Below are 21,953 nucleotides of genomic sequence, written 5' to 3'. Positions count from 1 at the left end.
GGCACAATGCTTTCTTCCCATGAGCCAACACTTAGTAGCAGCCATGCCACTGAGCAGCCTGGAGGAGGCGTCAGAAGTGAACAAACAGCCCTCACCGAGTCTCTCTGGCTGCACTCATGCAGTCTTACTCGTACGACTGGCCCAGCAGCTGCTTGGTGGAAGAATACTCAACTAGATTTGAGAATCTAGGGCATGTGGCATACCTCAATTTTCCATCCTTTCCCAAAGTACAAAATTTTAAAATAGATGCTCTCTTATTCCCAAAAAGGCACAGCATGAGTTGATTCCTCTTTGTACTAAATATTGTTACTGATTTGCTAAGTGAAATTGTTGCCTCATGGGTTGAATATACTTTTATGTTTATAGACCATGTTTGTTCCTTGTTGAATTGCCTCTTCCAGGTATTTTTCTTCCTTTAGTTAGTAAGCATATTTCCCATTACATGTATCCCCATTTTTGTTTAGATTTTGGCTATTTAAGCGACCACCAGATAGATTACAAATACATTACAGGAAGTTAGCAAGTGTGTTAGCTCACTGAAGTATTAGTGTACACATATGAAAGTGCCTGATGATAGTTGTACTGTTTTAGTGAATGTTTACTAAGTAAAATACACACAAGGAGCAGTAAGATGAAGAAACGGTATTAGAAGTTCCCAGAAGTTCATTTGTGCTCTTTTCTATTCTCCTTAAAGGAGAACCACAGCCCAAACCTCTAGTCCTACATTATTTTTTTCAGTATGGACTCCTTTGTATCCGACGTCTTGCACTTAGTATAAATTCGCCAAAGAAAAACCAGTATTCCCAGCCTAGTTTGAATTTCTACAGTTAGAACTACTGCGAGGTGTATATATTACAAATGGGTCCAAACTGTGTTTTCAAATATTACCTAACTTTTCTGGCTGTGCGTGTGTGTTTGTATGTAAAACACAGAGGCCAGTCTCAGAAGTCATTCCTTTGATGTTGTCCACTGTGAGTTTTAAGACCACATCTGTCACTGGGTCCTGGGGTTTACCATTTAGCCTAAGCTTTCTGGCCTGTCTCTGACCTCCATGGAGTTAGAATTATAAGTATACACTTTGCCTGCGTTTTTACATGGATGCTGGGGTTTGAACTCAGGTCTCTATGCTTGCCAAACAAATCTCTTCACTGACTATGCTATCCTCGAACTTTTGTCAGAATTTTTAAAAGGCTTTTTATTTATATGTATATATGTATGTTTTTAATGTATGAGTGATCTATCTGCATGTACACCTGTATGCCAGAAGAGGTCATCCAATCTCATTTTAGGTGGTTGTGAGCCACCATGTGGTCACTTAGAGTTGAACTTAGCAACTCTGGAAGAGTAGGCAGTGCTCTTAACCACTGAGCCATCTCTCCAGCCCCCTGTCAGAATTTCTAACTTTTGCTGGTTGAGTAGGAATGAAATCACATTTCATTGTGGTTTTAATTGTCATTCCTGATGGCTATGGGATTCATTATCCTCTCATATTTTTATTGGCTACTCATCTTAAACTCACAGCAATCCTCCTACCTCAGCCTCCCAAGAGCTGGCATGAGCCACCACACTCAGCCTTCCTTGCAGTATTTTTAAAGAAGGGTTCTTTATATGTTATTCATATAATTACATTCATTGGAGCTCTTCCAGTCCTGTATGGTGTGCCTGTGTCTTCTCCACACTCATTCTAGAGATGGAGCCAAGGCCACGCACATGTAACTGATCAAGCTACATCCTTAACCTTTACTTTCCTCACTCATGTAGATGTACTTTTCTACTGTATTTAAGGTCTTGAAGACATTCTGCATTATTGGTGAAAGTTTCACAGTTTATCTTTCACAGTTAAGTCTCTTATCTACCTAAAATGTTTTTGTATGTGATATGATGGATAGATCTAATTTTGCCATATAAATATCCATTTGTCCTAGCTATATTTTTAAAAATTTCTTTTCTCACTGAAAAGCAGCCACTTCTTTTATATGTATAGATATGTATTTATCAAGTACCCAAATATGCCTTGATCTGTTTCTGGGTATTCTATATTATAAAAATTAGGATGGTGTGGTACCATGTACTCCAATAGTTGGAAGGCTGAAGCTGAAAGATCACATGGGTCTAGGAGTTTGAGGTCATGCTGGGCAATGAAGCTATTTCACCTCAAAAATAAATGAATAGGTAGCTAAGTAAACCTGGGGAGATGGCTCAGTTTCTAAAGTACCCACAGCATCAGATGGGGGCCATAGTTTAGATCCCTCACACCCATGTTAAGGCATGGCAGTGTTTATCTATAATCCCAGAGTTGAGAGAGGCGTAGTAGATAGGATCCTAGCTGCTAGCTGCCCATCCAGTCTAACCAATCTAGTTTCAGTTTCAGGGAAACACCCTTTCTCAAAAATAAGGTGGAAAGCAATAGAGGGAGACACCTAACAACCTCACACATATGCATAGGTGGACCATGTACACAAATAAAACATTTAAATAAATTATTAAATATCAAATATTCTTGTATACATGGGCCAGAGATATGACTCAGTTTATTGAATTGGCTACTCTTTCAGAGTACCCAGGTTCGATTCCCAGTGCCCACATGGCAGCTCACAGCCATCCATAACAACAGTACGAGGGTATTTAACACTCCCTTCTGCCTACTGTGCAGTACATGGACACAGACACAGATGCAGGCAAAGCATCCTTCCATACAAAATTAAATTAAGAATATTAAATCTATATAGTATTTCCATACTTACTTGTGGCTTCAGTATTTCCAGTATTTTCTTTGTAGAAGTTTTATATATCTTTTGTTGTAGTCCTATGTGATTTTCTGTGAGGCTGAGGCATGAATTCAGAGCCTTGTGCATGCTTGGCAAGTGCTATACCACTAAAGCAATCCTTGGGTTTTGCTGCTCTTTTTTTTTTTTTTTTTTTTTTTTTTAAACAGTCTTAGCTAAGTACAGCAGGGCTACATAGCAAGCTCTAGTCCATCTTTGTTATTAAACAAAAGGGTACTAGAAGGGATGGAGAGATGGCTCAGTGGTTAAGGGCACTGACTGCCCTTCCAGAGGTCCTGAGTTCAATTCCCAGCAACCACATGGTCGCTCACAACCATCTGTAATGGGATCTAATGCCCTCTTCTGGTGTGTCTGAAGACAGCTACAGTGTACTCATATAAAATATGTAAATAAATTTTTTAATAAAAGAGGGTACCAGATCACATTATAAATATATGATTATGATTCTTGTACACATTATTATAAAAAAAAAAAGATTTGGTTAACCTTCAATGGACAGAGAGATTGGATAACGTGTTTATTCTTTAGGAATTTCATGCAATGTATTTTTATCATATTCTTTCACCTTCCTTAACACCTTCCAGATCCTCCTCTACCCAATCAGTTTCATGTGTTCTCAGCCCCACTCTTCCCTCAGCAAGTCCAGTTTGTATTGTCTGACTGTTCCTCTCTGTGAGGCCTGCTCTGGAATGGAATCAGTATGTCTGGTGTCACACCATAAAAGAAAATTGACATTCCTGTCAGAAATCAAATACCAGTAGCTCCCCAGGCATGGGTAGGACTTTGCACTCACCTCTTGTCCATGCTGAGATTCTGTTTATATTGTGGTTATACAGGTGTTATTCATACTTTTACAAGTGCAATGAGTTCATGTGTACATCTTCCCTTTTCCCTTAATGTCATCAACTATCTGTGGTTCTTAGCAGCTTTCCATCCCCCTTGTCCCCATCCTCATTCTTGTAGATCCATGAGGGGTGAGTTGTGGTACAGATGATCCTTATGGCTGAGTATTATTCCACAGTCTCTTGTTCTCTGCATGTTGACAGTTGGAGCTCTGCTCTGTTTAATCACCATCTACTGCCAGAAGAAACTTCTAATTAGGGTTGAAAGAGATGCTGATGTACGTATGTATGGGTAATAGTCATTAGGAGCGTTTTAAGCTAAAACTGGATACCCCTTTTTAAAAATTCTCTTGATTTGTACATTTTTACTATCATTTTTTTAAACCCATGATTCCTTTTCTTTTTGCTGTTCCATTAGATCATTTTTGCACTCAGAGTGATTGCCCCAATTGGGAATGAGTGCCCACCACCTGCTGTTAGCTCTTCCTTAGCACTATTGTGGAGATGCACCTGTTTCCGTTCTCTCCATGTTGTCTTTGCCAAGTTACCACCATCCTGCACATCTGGACATAGTGGTCTGACTGACCATTAAATTATACTACATTCCAAATACTACACTATATCAACTCTTTAAATGCCACTTCATTTGTGATGCCTGTTGCCAAATAGAAATTCAAAGAGCTTGTCCCACTTATAGGATGAACTCTAAATACTGCCACCTTGTCTTTCAGGCCCTTTGTCCCCAAACCCTCACCTAGCTCCTCTGCTATAGATTCCCAACACACACTATCCACTCACGCTATGTGGCCCCCACAACATTATTTGGTTTCTGCTGGGTTCCCTAACAATCAAGCTTTCTCCGTCATTGCCTTTTAAAAATGATTTCCCAAGATTTTTTTTTTTTGTTGTTGTTGTTTTTTTGCGGGGGGGGGGTCTTAAAGTCTGTGGTTCCAGGATACTGTGTTTTTACTCTCTGGATCCTGTGCAGATATTAAAATATTTTAAGCTCAGCAACTTATGTTGTCATCCATACAGACCATTATCCAAATAGTTGCCCCCTTTCCTGTTTCTCCCCATACCTGATCCATTTCCTCTCTCCATCTCTTCTCCTACCCAGTTCCCTCCCTCCATCTGCTTTTCATGACTTTTTTTTTTGCTGAGCTTAAAATATTTTAATATTTGTACATAGTGTCACCAATTTCATCATATTAATCCTCACATACTATATGTGTCTTCTATAATGTACAGAATGTCAAACATATTCCAACATTAACCTCATACATGATGTAACTAATGAAAACAATCAAACTAATAGGATGAAAAATTATCACTGTCAACGATTCACGGTCACACAAAAAGAGAATTCCTTTAATGTGTCCTCATTGCTGATTCCTATGACTTTTTTATTCCACCTTCTATGGGATAGTCAAGATTTCTCACTTGAGACTTCCTTCTTGTTTAGCTTCTTTGGGTCTCTGTAAAGTAGCGTGAGTATCTTGTATTGTAAGGTTAATATCTACTTATCAGCAAGTACATGCATGTCCTTTTGGGTCTGCTTTTCTTAACTCAGGATAATATTTCGTAGTTCCATCCACTTGCCCACAAAATTCATGATGTTTTCATTTTTTAATAACTGAGTAGTATTCTGTTGTTTAAATTAACCTCATTTTCTGCATCCATTCTGCATTCTTTGGTTGAGGGACATCTGAATTACTTCTAGTTTGGGGCTATTATGAATAATGCTGCTATGAATATAGTAGAACATTTTTAAAGTAAAAATAAATTGTCTTTTAAAATTCATGTGTATATGTGTATGTCCTTGAGTATGTATATATGAGGACAGGTTCCTACAGAGACAAGAGGAGAGCTTAGGCATCTGTGAGCTGTCTGACTTGAGTGCCGGGGACTGAACTTGGGTCCTCTGCAAATCAGAATGTGTTCCAAACCTTTGAGTCATCTCTCTAGCTCCAAAACAAATATTTGTTTTAATCCCCAGAGTTCTCAGGGACTAAACCACCAACCAAAGACTATACATGGAGGGACCCATGGCTCCAGGTGCATATGCAGCAGAGGATAGCATTTTCTGGCATCAATGGGAGGGGAGGCCCTTGGTCCTGTGGAGGCTTGATGACCCAGTGTAGGGGAATGCTACAGCTGTGAAGAGGGAGTGGGTAGGTAGTGGGGGAGCATCCCCATAGAAGCAGGGGGGATGGGATAGGGGGATTTCTGGAGAGGATACTGAGACTGGAATAGCATTTAAAATGTAAATGAATAACATGATTAATAAAGAAAATTATGAATGAAGGGAGAATGAGTATATATGGGCTGGTATGTGTGAGGCCTGTGATGTACTTTGGGTGTGTACCTTGATTATCCTCTTTGCTTGCTTGCTTTTCAACAGAATCTCTCATGAAACCCGAAGCCCATTGATTCAACTAGGCTAGCCAGCCTGTGAACTTCAGGGATTGACTCTCTCCTCTTGCTGAGGTTCCTGACATTTTTTTCCTTGATCTCCTGAATCCAGATTTCTATCATTTCAGTAGCTATCCCTTCTCTAGTAACTTAAAAGCAAAACCAACCATTTCTTTAATCATTCATAGCTCCTCCTTGAAGGTTAAGTAATTGTCTTCAGATAAAGGATTTCAGTCTCAGATATCTGACTTAGCAAATACCTAGATTATCTAAGATACTCCACATATTTAACAAGAATTAACTTGTATATGGCTCTCAACAGATGACATTTTATTTCTTCTTTTTACTTGGTATAAATTGTTTTATTTCTATCTTTAATACTAGTCCCAAAAAGACTGATACCCATTAGCATAGTTTAAATGTAACAAAGAAACAAACTGTCTTTAAGAAGAAAATGAATTTTTAAGTGGGTGTCACCATAATTACCAGTGAACTGGCTGCATGGTTGCCTTGTCTCCTTGAAGTCTGGCTATCATTAGAACTAACAAGACCAAGTCCATGAGGCCTGCAGGGAACTCAATGGCTGTGACATCCAAGGGGAAGGCACATACCACACATCACAATGATGAGGGTTAATGCTTTTACCCTCTGATTCCATGTAAAAAACTTATTCCTCTCATTCAAACTAACTGAAGTCAACCAGTTAAGTCAGAATGAAGAATAAAACTATTCTCTTTTCACATAGAGGAGGGACACTCGTTCAGCTCCATTGAAAGTGAGTTCTGTGCGAAATCCCTGCTTCAGAACAGTAAACTGAAAGTCAGTTATTGCTAACAGAGCTCCAGTGGTCCCTTTCCCACCTCAAAGATGTGTCACACAAAAAGGCTATTGGTTTGGCTTGAAGCCCTCTGAGAAAGTAGTGTGAAGGTGAAGGCAGGCTGGCATTCAAGGTCCACCCTTTACGAGCCATCCTGTGCCTGGTGTCCCCAGGGGCAATTCACCATCTTCACTGTCTCCAAGATCACCAGGGGCGCCCAAACATAGAGAGTGGAGCAGATTGTTATGTGGTCCCACTGGGAGGAAGAGGCACCACACTTAACTGATCAAAACCTACTGAGCAGTCAAAAGTCCAGAGGATCAAAGCTCAACTGGCCAGAAGAGCGTCTTTGGAAATACCTATCTATTAAAGGGGTGTGGGAAAGCCAGGGCAGTCATAGGTTGAGTAGGGCAATACCTCTGATACATGGACAACAGTGACTTGGGCAAGAGCATGTAAGTGAACAGCTGATAAGGCCATCATTCCTGCTACCACCTCCTGGTATCTATGCTTGGGCAGACATTAGGCAGTGGGAACTGAAAAACTGAGAAGGTTATTGTAGACAACACGGGACACATCTTAGCAGAAAGGAAAGGACACTCAAAAACTAGCTTGTCCTATTAGCCTTGGATGCTCTGTGCCAGGCAAAGAACTTTGGAGCATGGGAAGGTTCCTGAGAATAGTTGGTAAATAGAGATGGGGTAGGATGGGCACTGCTTCCATAGGCAGCACTGGGCTGAGGACACTAGCAGTGCTACATCTTCCAGATTGCTGAATGGATGAAGAACGGACTTTATTGCACTTTCTCATTCTTAGGAAACAGGGTTGCCCTGCAGAGTCTGTTGATTTGCAGAAAACACTTCACATCAATAAGTTTCAGGCATAATCACAGGTCACCTCTGCTCTCATGGGAAGGAAAAGTAAGTCCACCAGCTAGTCTTTTTCATGGGCAGTTTATGTACTGGTGTCCTTGGGCTAGATGGACTGTCTGGCCAGGTCACTGTTTGGCAGGCAGAATAGCTAACTGGCAGGTGCCTTGGGAAGGTTCTGCACCCATAAGAGCTGGGGCAAACTTTCCCAACAGGGAAACATCTTGGCCAACATGTAAGCTCCATAAAGCGGCTGGAGCCATGATGCTCAAGTCCAATACGCCTGACTCCATTTTTCATACTCTGGGTTCAGACCACCCAGAAAGGCGGAGATGCTGATCTGATCTGGGAGCATCCCTGGATCGTGCTCCATAGCATCAAGCTGGAGATAACAAAAGGATGTAAGGGGTTGGGGAAAAAAGACCAGTTTACATCAGACATTGATTTTGAAAGTCTTTTTGAGCTCAGAAAACTGGAGGTAGATACCATGCAGAAAAACCAGTTCTGTCCATTGGTCCATCTTGAGCAGCCGTGAATATTTCATATATATATGGAGAGGTACTGTTTATTGTTGGATCTTTTTCCTGCAAGTTTGGCAAGTGCTAGCATTCTTAAGGGAATCACGGAGGCACTGGCTACAGAAGACGTGGCCACATTCTGTAGAAACCATGAGACGCCCTTTCTGTACAATCTTAGAGTATCCATCCATGCAGATTAGACAACTGACGGTACCCGAGGGCCTAGGTCCAGTAACTCCTTCATCCTTGGTGCTTGAAGGAGTATGGGTAGTCACATACACATCTTTGTCTCTAGACAGCTCCTCATCATCACTGCTAACCACACAGCTGTCAGCATGGTCTGCACAACCTTCTCCCATTTCTCCTTGGCCTTCTTTCTTCAACAATCAAAACAGAGTCATTGTGAGTCAGGTCCACAACCACAGGCTATAAAGATTCACAGGTGAGGTCCACGATTTCCTCTCCAACAGTTTCAACAAGCTCTATAGATTTGGATTCTGCTTCCAAAGAAATCTCGGGGGTTGAAGTTGTTTCCCGAGTTCGCTTCTGGGTTTGTGTAGAATTTACAGTTCCACCACGCCACTTTCTCTGAGGATTTCTTGTTCTTACTGTGCTCTCAGGCTTTAATCCACAGGACAGGAAGTGATCTACACCAAGGTTTATGTTGTGGTAGAATGTTCTCGATCTCTCATACCCACTGAAGACTCTTCTTGTGGTTTACAATTTGGAGCCAACTAGATACCAAGTATTTCTAAATTCTACGCCAGCAGCTCAAGCAAGTGGAGACCAGCTCAAGCAAGACTCCTGATATTTTATTTCTTATCATAGTGCATTATTTAAGGAAAGGATTGCTCCTGTTTTATGACAAAGGAAAAGTTGAAATATGTTGCTAAGTGACCGAGGCCACCAGGGACTCTTCTCACTTTCTCTCTTTTGAGTGGTTACCTCTGTAAGGGTTTTTGCTTGTGTGGTTGTTTTAAAACCACAGATACCTCAGGCTGGCTTTGAACTTGTTATATACCCAAAGGTTACTTTAAAATCTTATTCTTCTGCTGCTACCTTCTTCTAGTGCTGAGATTACAGGTATGTGCCACCATCAGGATTTAGCAACCCTGAATATAGAATCCAGGGCTTCCTGCAGTACCTGCTTGACAGGTATTCTACTAACTGAACTACATCCCAATCCCCTGTGTAAGTTCTAAAATCTATCTTGGTAACATATTATTTCATTCCTTCTTGACTGAACACCATAATATACTATTATTTAAGGTTTTACCAAAACTTATTAGCCAGTCTACCTGCCTTATATTCATACATAGTTTTCCTCTCATGTTAATCAGGATTTCTCAGCTATGATAATAATGACAATTAGAATAGAATAACTTTGGAGGTATGTCTTATAATAGCAGCCTTAGTGTTCTTAGATGCAAGAAGTATATGCAAGGCTCTCACGTCAAGTTGTGACAATCTCCAGATACTGCCAACTGTCCAGTAACAGAAAGATTGCTACTTCATGTTTCTCCTACACAGGCTTTTCCCTACAGTGGAGGTGCCCTTCTCTCTCAGCAGCAATGACTATTGTAATGTGCCTCTGTGGTAGCTTTAAAGTTGTATTTCTGTTTTTACTGTTAAAAACTTATTCTTTATAATATATTTTTCCATAATGAATAAGAACTCAGTAGTACTGGGTAATAGCCTCAACTTTCTTATTGCTTAGTCTGTTTTCAATCTTACAGAGTTTTAAAAGAACTCTTCAGCACATAATTTTACCTGGGAAGTTTTTGTTTTGCTTCTTTTCTAACCATCCTTAACCCAAACATTTAAAAAAGATTATTTATTTTATGTGTTTGGCTGTTTTGTCTGCATGTATGTATGTGAACATGCATATGACCAGTGTTCATGCAGACCAGAAGACTGTCCAGTCTCTTGGAACTAGAGTTACAGACAATTGTGAGCCACAGTGTGGGTGCTGAGAACCAAACCCAGGTCCTGCAAGAGCAACAGTGCTCTTAACTTGGACCACCTTTGCCAAGAACTTACCATTTTAATGTCTTCTTGTTTCATTTTTCAAGACAGGTTTTTTTTTTCCTGTGTAGTTCTGCCTATCCTGGAACTCAGAGACCCCTCTGCCTCTGCCTCCCAAGTGTGCGTTGGTGCCACAGGCTTCTTTTGAATGTCTTAATGACAGAAAATTATATGGAAAGCAGAGGGCTAATCTGGGGCTTAGTACCTGTTCTGCAAACAGACTTCCTGAGTGAAGTAAAGTGCTCTGCAAACTGCTACATTTTCCAAATTGCAATAAAAAGAGAACAAAGGGATCAATTGCTTAAAAATACTGTCTGTGATATAGATGAGGGGCACTTAAACATGTATATATAGATTATAAAGAAGGAATTAGTGGGAAAAATGAAATGAAGGTCTATGAATGGGAAAATACATAAAAGCATCTGAGACTAACAGAGGTAAAGGACAGAGCCATATTACTACCTCTTAATAATGTTTGGAGATCAAATCTCAACGTGAATTAGAAAAAGATAAAAACATTTAAGCCAAAGTAGCATATATTTAACATTTAATTTTCTTTTCTTTATAGCAGCTCATATAATTCTTAGCACAAAGCAATAGAACAGATATATTTGCCTTATTTTTACAGAGGAAGTAATCTATGCGCCTATGACATTGACAGAACAAGGATTGGAAATGTAGGTCTCCATGACACCAAAGCCCCTGGACTCAAGCAGTATCCCATAAAGCCTTTGTACTGTAGCTGTAAGAGCGGGATAAGTCAAATACTTTAGAGAGACCTCAAAGATTTTGACCATGTTTGAATTAATTAGTAAAGTCCAACTCAGGATGCTGAGGTGGACAGATTGCCATGAGTGAAGAACAGCCTGGGCTGCAGAACGAGGCTCTATTTCAAATTAAAAGTAGATAATAAAGTAATACAACAATAAGTATGGTATTCTAATGTGGTTTGAAAAGCATAAGATTTGGCTGAAATTCTGAAGTGGAATCTCATGCTTACCACTTACTTTTGTATGTAGGCGGTCATTTGACCCCTCTACTGCTTTCCTTACCTGTGGAAAGAGAGTGGTGGTGAAAATAATGATAATGAGGTTACTAGAATACTTATAGACCAGTGCTAGTTTAATAATGGATACAAAAGTTACTAACTATATGATTGTTATCTATGAGAAAGTATAATGGGCTCAAGGGCACAAACCTAACATTTGAACCTTTGTCCTTTGAACTTTAATTAAGCATCACTCAGCAAAATGAATAGAATTAAGACATTACCTTAGTATTGATGGCAATATTTCTATGAGGTCTTTGTTTTTCTTTACCAGAAAAAAAGTTGATATTTCTTAGCTGTTTTCCAAAACAAGTTTTTGAATTTTGTTTCCTGCTTATTAGGTATTAATATTAATCAAGGCCTTCTGTGCTTGGGAAATGTAATCAGTGCTCTTGGAGATGACAAAAAGGGGAACTTTGTACCCTACAGAGATTCCAAGCTGACTTGACTGCTTCAAGGTGAGCCTAAAACACCTCTAAAATAAGGAGTGGCTTGGAATGATAGTGTTGAGAAAGCAAAGGTGAAACAGGCAACAAACTCACGGACTGTCACGTCTACTACAAGGTGATAAGTAGGCAATCAGCTCTCAGATGATGGAAATGGCTTACCAGATGGCTCTAAGAGCCAAGAAACCTGGACTTAGGACTTTGAACCTGAAAGTGAAGTTGCTTATTGTTTCTTTAATTGAAAATATGCTAAGAAGAATTCTTTGGAGAATTAAAATCTACATGGGGGGGCATCCTAGGAATATTTAATCTCAATAGATAACTTACCTGAGTTGGACCTGGTTGTTTTAAACCTGATTAACTGATGAACTCATAGTTTCTCTTGAGTATAATGATATTTAAAATAAGATTATTAAATCTATGTCATTTTACACAGCTGAAATTTTACTATTTTTATATCAAAACAAATTTTTAAAATGACCCAACATTCATGAGTATATTGCCGCACAAATTGCAATCAGTGAGCTATAAGAACAAAAAAAAAAAGATGAAATTAGGAGGGGATATAGGATGGTTATGGGAGGAGTAGGGTGAAAACAATATATATATATATATATATATATATATATATATATATATATATATATATATATATATATAGTGTGTGTGTGTGTGTGTGTGTGTGTGTGTGTCGGTGTGTGTGAGATTCTCAAGCAATACTTAGAATTATTTTAAAAATTAAAGCCAAGTAGTCCCAAAAAATAAAATCAAGATCAAACCAAAAGCATTACTATAAATTTTTCTTTCATCTTTGAATTTAATCAATCCAAATAGCAGCCTTTGTTTGCATCCCGTTTGTTCAATTTCATTTGCTTTCATTATCCTTTCTTTTGCAGATTCTCTAGGAGGCAACAGCCATACTCTTATGATAGCCTGTGTGAGTCCTGCTGATTCCAATCTAGAGGAAACATTAAATACCCTTCGCTATGCTGACAGAGCAAGAAAAATCAAGAACAAACCTATTATCAATATTGATCCCCAGGCAGCTGAAATAAATCATCTTAAACAGCAGGTATAAGATTTTATAGGAAAGTTGTAAGTATGTGGATGGAATGATAGAGTGTCTATTTTTTTGTTCTATCTGTACTTTTAAGATAAATCCTAATACTGTATTTGCTATCCATTTAAAAGATTGGGGGTACCATCAGGGATTTTACTGATAAAAGTAAAGGGTAGAAGATGAAGTAAGAAACCCTTACAGGAGCCAAATCCTGACGTGCCTTAATATGTTCTGTTAAAGATCTTGGAACTGGAAAGTACTGAGAACTACAGATTTTAAGTAAGAGAATAGCATGATTAAAGTGTGGTTGAGGGAAATCTGTTTTCTATGCACTTGTACAGAAAAACACATGAAAGGAGGCCATAACTAAAAAGAAGTGAGTAAGCCAGGCTTTGTATTACCCTGGTGAGAACTGTGCCCTGAATTAAAAACAGTAACAATAAAGAAGGAAAGGTAGCACCTTAGAAGACAATGAGCAAGAGGAAAGTAGAGTTTGGGGAAGTTGCTTAGTTGTGGAGTAAATGTAGAAGAAGGTCTAGTAGAAGGAGCCCAGTTTGATCTTCAAGTTTCTTACTTGGGTTAGTGAATAAACGTCATGTTGTCCAAGGAATGCAAATGGAAACCCAGAGTTGCACATAAAAGCACAAATGATATATTTAGTTTGGGCCATTGGGGAAACGTGAGTGGAAAGAACACATATCCAGGTGGCTCGAATGACTCATTACCAGAGCCTGTTACTAACTGATCGAACAACTTTTGCTCCCCCTGCTATCCTCAATCCTGCCACCCTACTCCCCGAAGCAGGTGACTCTACTCCTGTGCACCGATGTGCTAATGTCCTGGCCAAGGAGACTGGAATGAGAAAGGACCTGACTGATCAACCTTGGCCAGGCATGCCTAGCTGGTATACGGATGGCAGCAGCTTTGTTGTGGAAGGAAAAAGAAGAGCAGAAGCAGCGGTGGTAGATGGGAAGCAGGTACTATGGGCCAGCAGTCTCCCAGAGGGGACGTCTGCCCAAAAAGCTGAACTTTTGGCACTAATTCAAGCTCTACGCCTGGCAGAAGGTAAAGCTATCAACATCTATACTGACAGCCGCTATGCCTTTGCCACTGCCCACATTCATGGGGCCATCTATAGGCAGAGGGGCCTGCTCACATCGGCAGGGAGAGACATTAAAAACAAAGAAGAAATCCTGGCTCCTCTAGAAGCCATACACCTACCCAAGAAATTGGCCATTGTCCATTGCTTAGGACATCAAAAGGGGACTGATCCAGTTACACGGGGAAACCAGATGGCAGATCAGACAGCCAAACAAGCCGCCCATGGAACCGCGGTGCTAATAGAAGAAACCAGAGGTTATCCACCAGAGCCCCCTGAGCTCCCACACAAAGACTGTGCCCTGACTGAAGATGGGCAAATTGTCTTACCGGCTAAAGAAGGGCAAGACTATGTAAAAAGATTACATCAACTAACTCACCTCGGAACTGAAAAACTTAAACGCCTAATTAAAAGTTCCAAATACTATGTTCAAGACTTACATACCATAACAAAACAGGTAGTGGAGACATGTCAAGCCTGTTCTTTGACCAATGCCACCCGACCGTTCAAGGAACCTGGAAAGAGAATGAGGGGAGATCGACCGAGAGTTTATTGGGAAATAGACTTTACCGAAATTAAGCTGTGAAAGTATGGTAATAAATATCTTCTAGTTTTTATAGACACTTTTTCAGGATGGGTGGAAGCCTTTCCCACAAGATCTGAAACTGCTCAGGTGGTGACCAAGAAGATACTAGAAGAAATTCTGCCCAGGTTCGGGATTCCCAAAGTAATCGGGTCGGACAACGGCCTAGCTTCTGTTGCCCAGGTAAGTCAGGAGTTGGCCGCCCAGCTGTGGATTAATTGGAAATTACATTGTGCTTACAGACCCCAGAGCTCAGGACAGGTAGAAAAAATGAATAGAACTCTAAAAGAGACCCTTACTAAATTAGCTATTGAGACCGGCGGCAAAGACTGGGTGACCCTCCTCCCCTTTGCGATTCTTAGAGTCCGAAACTCGCCAGGGCGTTTCGGCCTTACCCCTTATGAAATCCTACATGGGGGACCGCCCCCCTTAACGGAGTCGTGCGGAATATTGGATCCTAGCACTATCTCCTCCTCCTCCTCTGTTCTATTTGCCCACTTAAAGGCCTTAAAAGTTATTAAAACACAGATCTGGAGTCGAATCAAAGAAGCCTACGCTCCAGGAACCACTGCGGTGCCCCACGGGTTCCAGGTTGGAGACTCAGTCCTGGTCAGACGACATCGCGCTGGCATGCTTGAGCCCCGGTGGAAGGGACCCTACCTGGTGCTGTTGACTACCCCCTCGGCAGTTAAGGTCGACGGAATTGCTGCTTGGGTCCATGCCTCCCATGTAAAGAAGACACCCACTCAAGGCAGAGATAACCATGAAGACAATTGGACAGTGGCAGCTGGTGACAATCCTCTTAAGCTGTGCCTTCGTCGTAGCCCCAACCTTGGGTAATAACCCCCATGCCCCTCAAAAATTAACCTGGGAAGTGCTAAATGAAGAGGGCGACGTCGTGTGGTCAACAACCGCAGTGCACCCCCCTTGGACTTGGTGGCCTGATCTTGCACCCGATGTCTGTAAGTTAGCAGCCAGCTCTATGGCCTGGGATCTTTCCAGTTATACCAATTTAGAAAAGCCACCCCCAGAAGAACAGTGTGTCCCTCATGGCATAGGGAGCACATTGGGGTGTTCAGGACAGTTCTTCCGAGCCAACCTTCAGGCAGCAAACTTCTATGTCTGCCCCGGACAGGGACACACTAGAGAAATGAAGAGACGGTGTGGAGGGGCCTCAGACTATTTTTGTAGTAAATGGAGATGTGAGACCACGGGAGAAGCCTACTGGAACCCTTCCTCCACTTGGGATCTAATTATAGTTAAAAAGGGTCGTAGGCCAGGGGAGCCAGAGAAAGGGGAAAGAGATCCATCCAAATACCCGGCTTATAGGACTGGGTGTGCCTCTGAAAGCTCGGGTAGCCCTCAGGGACCGTGCAAAGACAGTTATTGTAACCCTCTAAATATCAGCTTCACCCCACAGGGAAAACAAGATCATCAGTGGGTAAGAGGAAACTGTTGGGGATGGAGAGTCTATACTGGCAGAGGGGACCCTGGATTAGTTTTTGTTATTAAGATAAAGATAGAGAGTCCGCCCACAAAACCCGTAGGCCCCAATTCGCTGCTTGATAACCCTGTACCCAGGCCTGAGAGACCTCCTCGTCTCACTCTGTCACCAAAGGAGGACTTGTATCCACTTTTGACCACACCCTCCTATCTCCCTATGAGAACTGAGGACTGCCTGTTCAATCTGCTTGATAGTGCATTTGTTGTTTTAAACCTCACTAACCCTGCTGCTACTCAGTCCTGCTGTCTGTGTTTTGCTTCCAATCCCCCTTACTACGAAGAAATAGCTCAGCTACGAAGCTATAAATGTGACTCCTGACCACTCACTCTGTCCCTGGGGAAGCAAAGGAAAGCTGACCCTGTCTGCAGTATCAGGAACTGGGCTATGCATAGGAAGAGTACCTACCAGACACCAGCCCCTCTGTAATGTAACTATCTCCAACCTGACAGCAGGCCCAGATAAATACCTAATACCTCCTCCCGATACTTGGTGGGCTTGTGGCACCGGCCTGACCCCCTGCCTGCATACTTCACTATTTAACAGTACTAAAGACTTTTGTGTTTTAGTCCAACTGGTGCCCAGGGTCATTTATCATGATGATACCTCGTTTATAGATGAATTTGACCACCATACTCGATACAAGAGAGAACCTATAACTTTGACCTTAGCTGTCTTGTTAGGACTTGGAGTGGCAGCAGGAATTGGAACAGGGGCAGCTGCCCTCATCCAACAACCTTACTACTATAATGAACTCAGAGCAGCTATGGACGCAGACCTGGGAGCATTAGAACAGTCCATAACCAAACTAGAAGAGTCATTGACTTCATTATCAGAGGTAGTGCTACAGAACAGGAGGGGATTAGATCTGCTTTTTCTAAAGGAAGGAGGGCTCTGTGCTGCCCTAACAGAAGAATGTTGCTTTTACATAGATCATTCTGGTGTCATAAAAGATTCTATGGCAAAGCTTAGAGAAAGACTAGAAAACAGAAAAAAAGAAAGAGAAACATACCAAGGATGGTATGAAAATTGGTTTAACCGGTCACCCTGGTTCTCTACATTAGTCTCAGCTTTGGTCTTTGGTCGGGCCTTTACTCATTTTAATGCTAATCCTAACCTTTGGGCCATGCATCCTCAATAGATTGGTGACTTTTATAAAAAAAAAGGGTGAGTGCAGTACAGTTAATGGTCCTAAGACAACAATACCAGATATTACAAGAAGCTGAGGGATTGCTCTAAGATTAGAACTTTTTACAAAAAGAAAAATGGGGGAATGAAGAGTAAAAGGTTGTCAAAGGACACTGATTCCTTGCCCTAGGGATTTTCTCTGCAGGAAATTGCTCCCAGGAAATCCCACCTAGGAAATCCCACTTTCTTGAGATTTGAGTTCCCAAAATACCACAGAAGGTCCAGATGACCTCTGTGGAATGTTTCAACGCCCTAGGTGTGCCCCGACTGTACTGATAAAAAAATGTATGATTCTTCCCCTTTGAATGCCCGCTTTGAATTTCCTCATTCCCCCTGTCCTCCCCCTCCTTTGTGATTTTTGCCTTTATAAGCCCATTACAAGTTCAGGCCGGGGTCGAACTCCTCTACCCCTGCGTGGTGTATGAGTCTCGACCCCAGCATGCTGGCCTGAGATCTCACTCTGTTTCACTTTCAATAAACTTCCTCGTGCGATTGCAGCAAGTCTGGTCTCGGTGCCTCACTGGGTGCGCGCCTCTCCTGAGATTTGAGTGAGGGTCTCCCTTCGGAGGTCTTTCAGTGCCAGTGTGGCCACTGTGTAGAAAGCAAGGAAAGAGTATTACAGTGTGGAGTTAAAGGAAAGCTAATATCAGATTAAGGATTTGTGAACTGTGTAGAAAATTATTTTAAGGTAACACTGAAAGTTGACATTGCTAAAAGATAGCTTGGCTACTGTATGGAGCAGATTAAAGCTGTACATGAATGTGTGGATCCCATTGCAGAAGGCCCCATAATTCAAGTGGGAGGTACTGGGGACTTGAACTTAGGATGATAGAAGTGGTGATAGGAAAAGGTAATGAACAAATAAGGGTTTGGACATATAGAAATAGATATTCACTGACCTGGAAAGATACCAGATATGAGGATAGTAGGCAATGAAATGAAAAATTAGGCCAATTGTAAGGTTTGAGTTGAAAAAAGATAACAGTTAAGATAGACTTAGAAGGCACAAATTTGTATATGGTAATTGAAAGAGTAGATGAAAGTTGAGAATATAAGGAAATAGTATATAGATGATGAAGATCTTCGGGAGACTTGGCCATTTATGGGATGAGTGAAACAAGATGAACCAAGAGACAGCAATCAGAAACATTGAAGAAAAATTAGAAAGTATATATAGTATTCAAGGTTTCAGAGGCAATGAATAAAATTACCCTATTGCTAATTGTGGTGAATTCATTACAAAGAGATAAGTAGCATTTTGCTGGTTGGGGTTGACAGTCTTTAACTATGTATTCTGGTCTGGCTTAGAGCTCAGGAACTCACTGTGAAGCTAGGGTTGGCCTCGAATTTTTAATCCCCCTTAGATGTATGTACATGCCTGGTGATGAGTAGCTTTTAATTGGCAACTCGCTGATTGTTTTCATTGTTTCTCTCAGGTCCAGCAGCTGCAGGTCTTGTTGCTACAAGCCCATGGAGGCACTTTGCCTGGGAATATAAAGTAAGTCATAGATGAATTTTAAAGATGTATTTTTTATGGGCTATTCTGTCTGGTAGCTGTTTTCCTCTGATAGCCTATGCTTTCTCAGGCCACTTGATGTTCGGGAAGTGATCTTGCTGACCTTGTTGATTTCTTAGGACTTGGGGAGTTATCCTTTTAGTAGCCCAGTGTAATGGAAAGAGTATGGATTCCAGACTCAGAAATGTATTAATTAGAATGTTCCTGTATCAAAGAGCTATCTCTGCCATATACTTATTTGACTGCTTAGTTATATGCATAGATACATGAATATTTCTTTTATTCTTAGGGTAACATCCAACATTATCATTTGGTTTATTTAATTGTCTATATAGAGCTTCTTCAGATTGAGTCTTATTTTCTTTAACAAGTGTGTGAAGATTTTCACAAGATATTACAAATGATTCTCCCTGCACCCAGTCAGAAATTAATCATTTCTCCAAAGAAATGCATTGGAAAATTCATTGGAAAATGCATTGGAAAATGGTGTTTAGAAACCAAGATCTGTGGTTTCTCTAACTCTGCTCACTGTTATTGAGGTGTCATTGCCGCTGGACCTTGTTGGTGGGTAGAAGTTTCGGTATGTGTAATAGCCTACACATTTATTCAGTTACATTTTTTGGATCTGCTTTATATATATATTTAAAAAAACAGTTTTCTACTGATAATTCCTGGTTTTATTCCAATGGGATTTATTGTATTTTTACATCTTAAATTTGATTGTACCCTGAATATGCCTAAGTGATTTTTAAGTGCAGAAAAGATAAATATGTGACTAAATTGACCTCAACTCCTCCTATTTCTTCCAATTCCACTGAGCTATATAGATAGATTTTCCTAGTAAGAGATTTATAGCACATCTTAAGCCCAGCAGGGAATACTGTCTTCAGCCATTCACTGGGATCAATATCTCTCTCATCCACATTACTGGGAGCAGTGATCTAGACTCCTCCCTTCCCACACCAATGAAATGGTATATGCCTCTGAAACTTAACTGTTTCTAGGTTGAATTCACCAAGAGAGCCCAAGTGCTAGATTCTGAATCCACTGCCCCAAATAGGCTGGCTATCCTGATTGCTACCTACACCTCATGAACCTGTGTGTTACACAGAGAGCTCAGGCCCCAAATAAGGAAAATGGGAGCTTAGGTAGCATACCACAGAAAAGGAGATATTTATTATTTCTTCCCCCATCAGTAAGAACTTTTTTATTTATTTGCAATCTGCCTATCTATGTACTCAATTCTGATATATACATAAAGCAGTGCCAGAAACTATATTAGTTAAGGATAAACTAAAGCACTATAACACATGAAAGCAATTTGGGAAGGAGTTCCTTTGCTTTATAATTCTACACTGTAGTTCATCATTGAAGGAAGTCAGTTTATAAACTATTCAACAGGAACCTGGAGAAAGGAGCTGATACAGAGGCCATGAAGGGTGTTGCTTACTGGCTTGCTCGACATGGCATTCTTGCCTGCTTTCTTACAGAACTCAGGACACCCACCAAGGGATTGTAGCACCTACACTGGGCTGGACCCTTCCACATTGATCAGGACAAAAAATGCCCTACAGGCTTGCCCACAGTTCATTGATATTTTATGTATTTACATTTTAAATGTTATCTCCTTTCCTCTCTCACCCCTTCCCCCACCCTATTCCCTTGCTTCTATGAGGATGCTCCCACTCCCACCCACCCACTCCACATCATTGCCCTGGCATTCCCCTAAACTGGGAAAATGAGCCCTCACTGGACCAAGGGCTTCTCTTCCTATTGATGCCAGACAGTGCCATGCTCTGCTACATATGCAACTGGAACCATGGGTCTCTCCATGTGTGCTCATTGGTTGGTAGTTAAGTCTCTAGGAGCACTGGGGAAGGAGCTAAAAACATCCAGTGGAAAAAAGACAGCCTATTCAACAAATAGTGCTGGTCCAACTAACTGGCAGTCAGCGTGCAGAAGAATGCAAATTGACTCATTCTTTTTTTTTTTTTTTTTTTTTTTTTTGTCTTCAAAACAAGATTTATTTTTTTTTAACATGAAAATACATGGAAAATACATTGGTCTCTTATCTGTTACAAATAAGACTCAAATTATTAATCATAACAAGAAGTGTTTCTTGAGATATTTTAATCTACACAAAAGACTAACAGCTTATTATTTTTTTTAAAGATTTTAAACATTTGTTGCTTAAAATTATACATTTTTGTCAGTACTGTTTTTTCAGACATTAAAATAAATTTTACATAAAACCATGTGAATATGTTTTTTAGTCAGTACTTGATTTTTTTTTCAAGGGCTTGACAGTATGCATTGAAAACGTACTAGTTGCAATAAGCGTAAAGTACATGCAAAACAAAACGCAACATGGAAATAGTCAAAGTCTTCTTGTTTTGTGAATATATGTATAGTTTTTGTTTTCTTTATTTCTTGGACTTCATACAGTCTGTGAGTTGTTTCTGGGGGAGTGCAAGCCTCTGGGGTTAGCATCCCACTATCAGTGACTGCATATTATGTCTGTTCTTTTGTGACTGGGTTATCTCACTCAGGATGATCTTCTCTAGATGCAGCCATTTTCTTAAGAATTTGGTTAAGTCATTGTTTCTGGTGGCTGAGTAGTATTCCATTGTGTATATGTACCACAATTTTTGTATCCATTCGTCTTCTGAAGGACATCTGGGTTCCTTCCAGCTTCTGGCTATTATAAATAGAGCCGCTATGAACATTGTGGTGCATATATCTTTGTTGTGTATTAAAGTGTCTCTGGGGTATATGCCCAGAAGTGGAATAGCTGGGTCTTCAGGTAGTACTATATCCAATTTTCTGAGGTATCGCCAGACAGATTTCCAGAGTGGTTGTATTAGCTTGCAACCCCACCAACAGTGAAGAAGTGTTCCTATTTCTCCGCAGCCTCGCCAGCATCTGCTGTCATCTGAGTTTTGGATCTTGGCCAATCTGACTGGTGTGAGGTGGAATCTTAGGGTTGTTTTGATTTGCATTTCCCTGATGGCTAAGGATGTCGTGCACTTCCTCAGATGTTTCTCGGCCATTCGGTGTTCCTCAACTGAAAATGATTTGTTTAGCTCTGTACCCCATTTTTTAATAGGGTTATTTGATTCTCTGGTGTCTAGCTTTTTGAGTTCCTTGTACACCTTGGATATTAGGCCTCTATCTGATGTGGTGTTGGTAAAGATCTTTTCCCATTCTGTTGGTTGCCGTTTTGTTTTCTTGACGATGTCTTTA

At 40.7% G+C, this 21,953-nt stretch overlaps 1 protein-coding gene and 1 pseudogene across 2 annotated transcripts in view; one reads left to right on the top strand and one right to left on the bottom strand.

Moving 5' to 3' along the window:
* The window catches only part of LOC308416111 (chromosome-associated kinesin KIF4-like), a gene marked incomplete at its 5' end in the record, with an annotated part of 96,638 nt that overhangs the window by 38,838 nt on the left and 35,847 nt on the right, over positions 1-21,953 (top strand). The window contains 4 exon segments of the mRNA XM_080942590.1: positions 11,659-11,762; positions 11,766-11,775; positions 12,660-12,835; positions 18,631-18,692. Of these exon segments, the coding sequence (XP_080798716.1) occupies positions 11,659-11,762; positions 11,766-11,775; positions 12,660-12,835; positions 18,631-18,692 (352 nt within the window).
* LOC308416102 (E3 ubiquitin-protein ligase RNF4-like) lies at positions 8,267-10,308 on the bottom strand (annotated as a pseudogene). Its single transcript has 2 exons — positions 10,285-10,308; positions 8,267-8,865 (listed from the first exon to the last, which is right to left on the bottom strand). The product of its transcript is annotated as an E3 ubiquitin-protein ligase RNF4-like (transcript).

Source organism: Micromys minutus, assembly GCF_963924665.1.
Source record: "Micromys minutus genome assembly, contig: SCAFFOLD_112, whole genome shotgun sequence".
Taxonomy (NCBI): Eukaryota; Metazoa; Chordata; class Mammalia; order Rodentia; family Muridae; genus Micromys; species Micromys minutus.
This window is presented reverse-complemented; position numbering and strand designations above follow the sequence as displayed.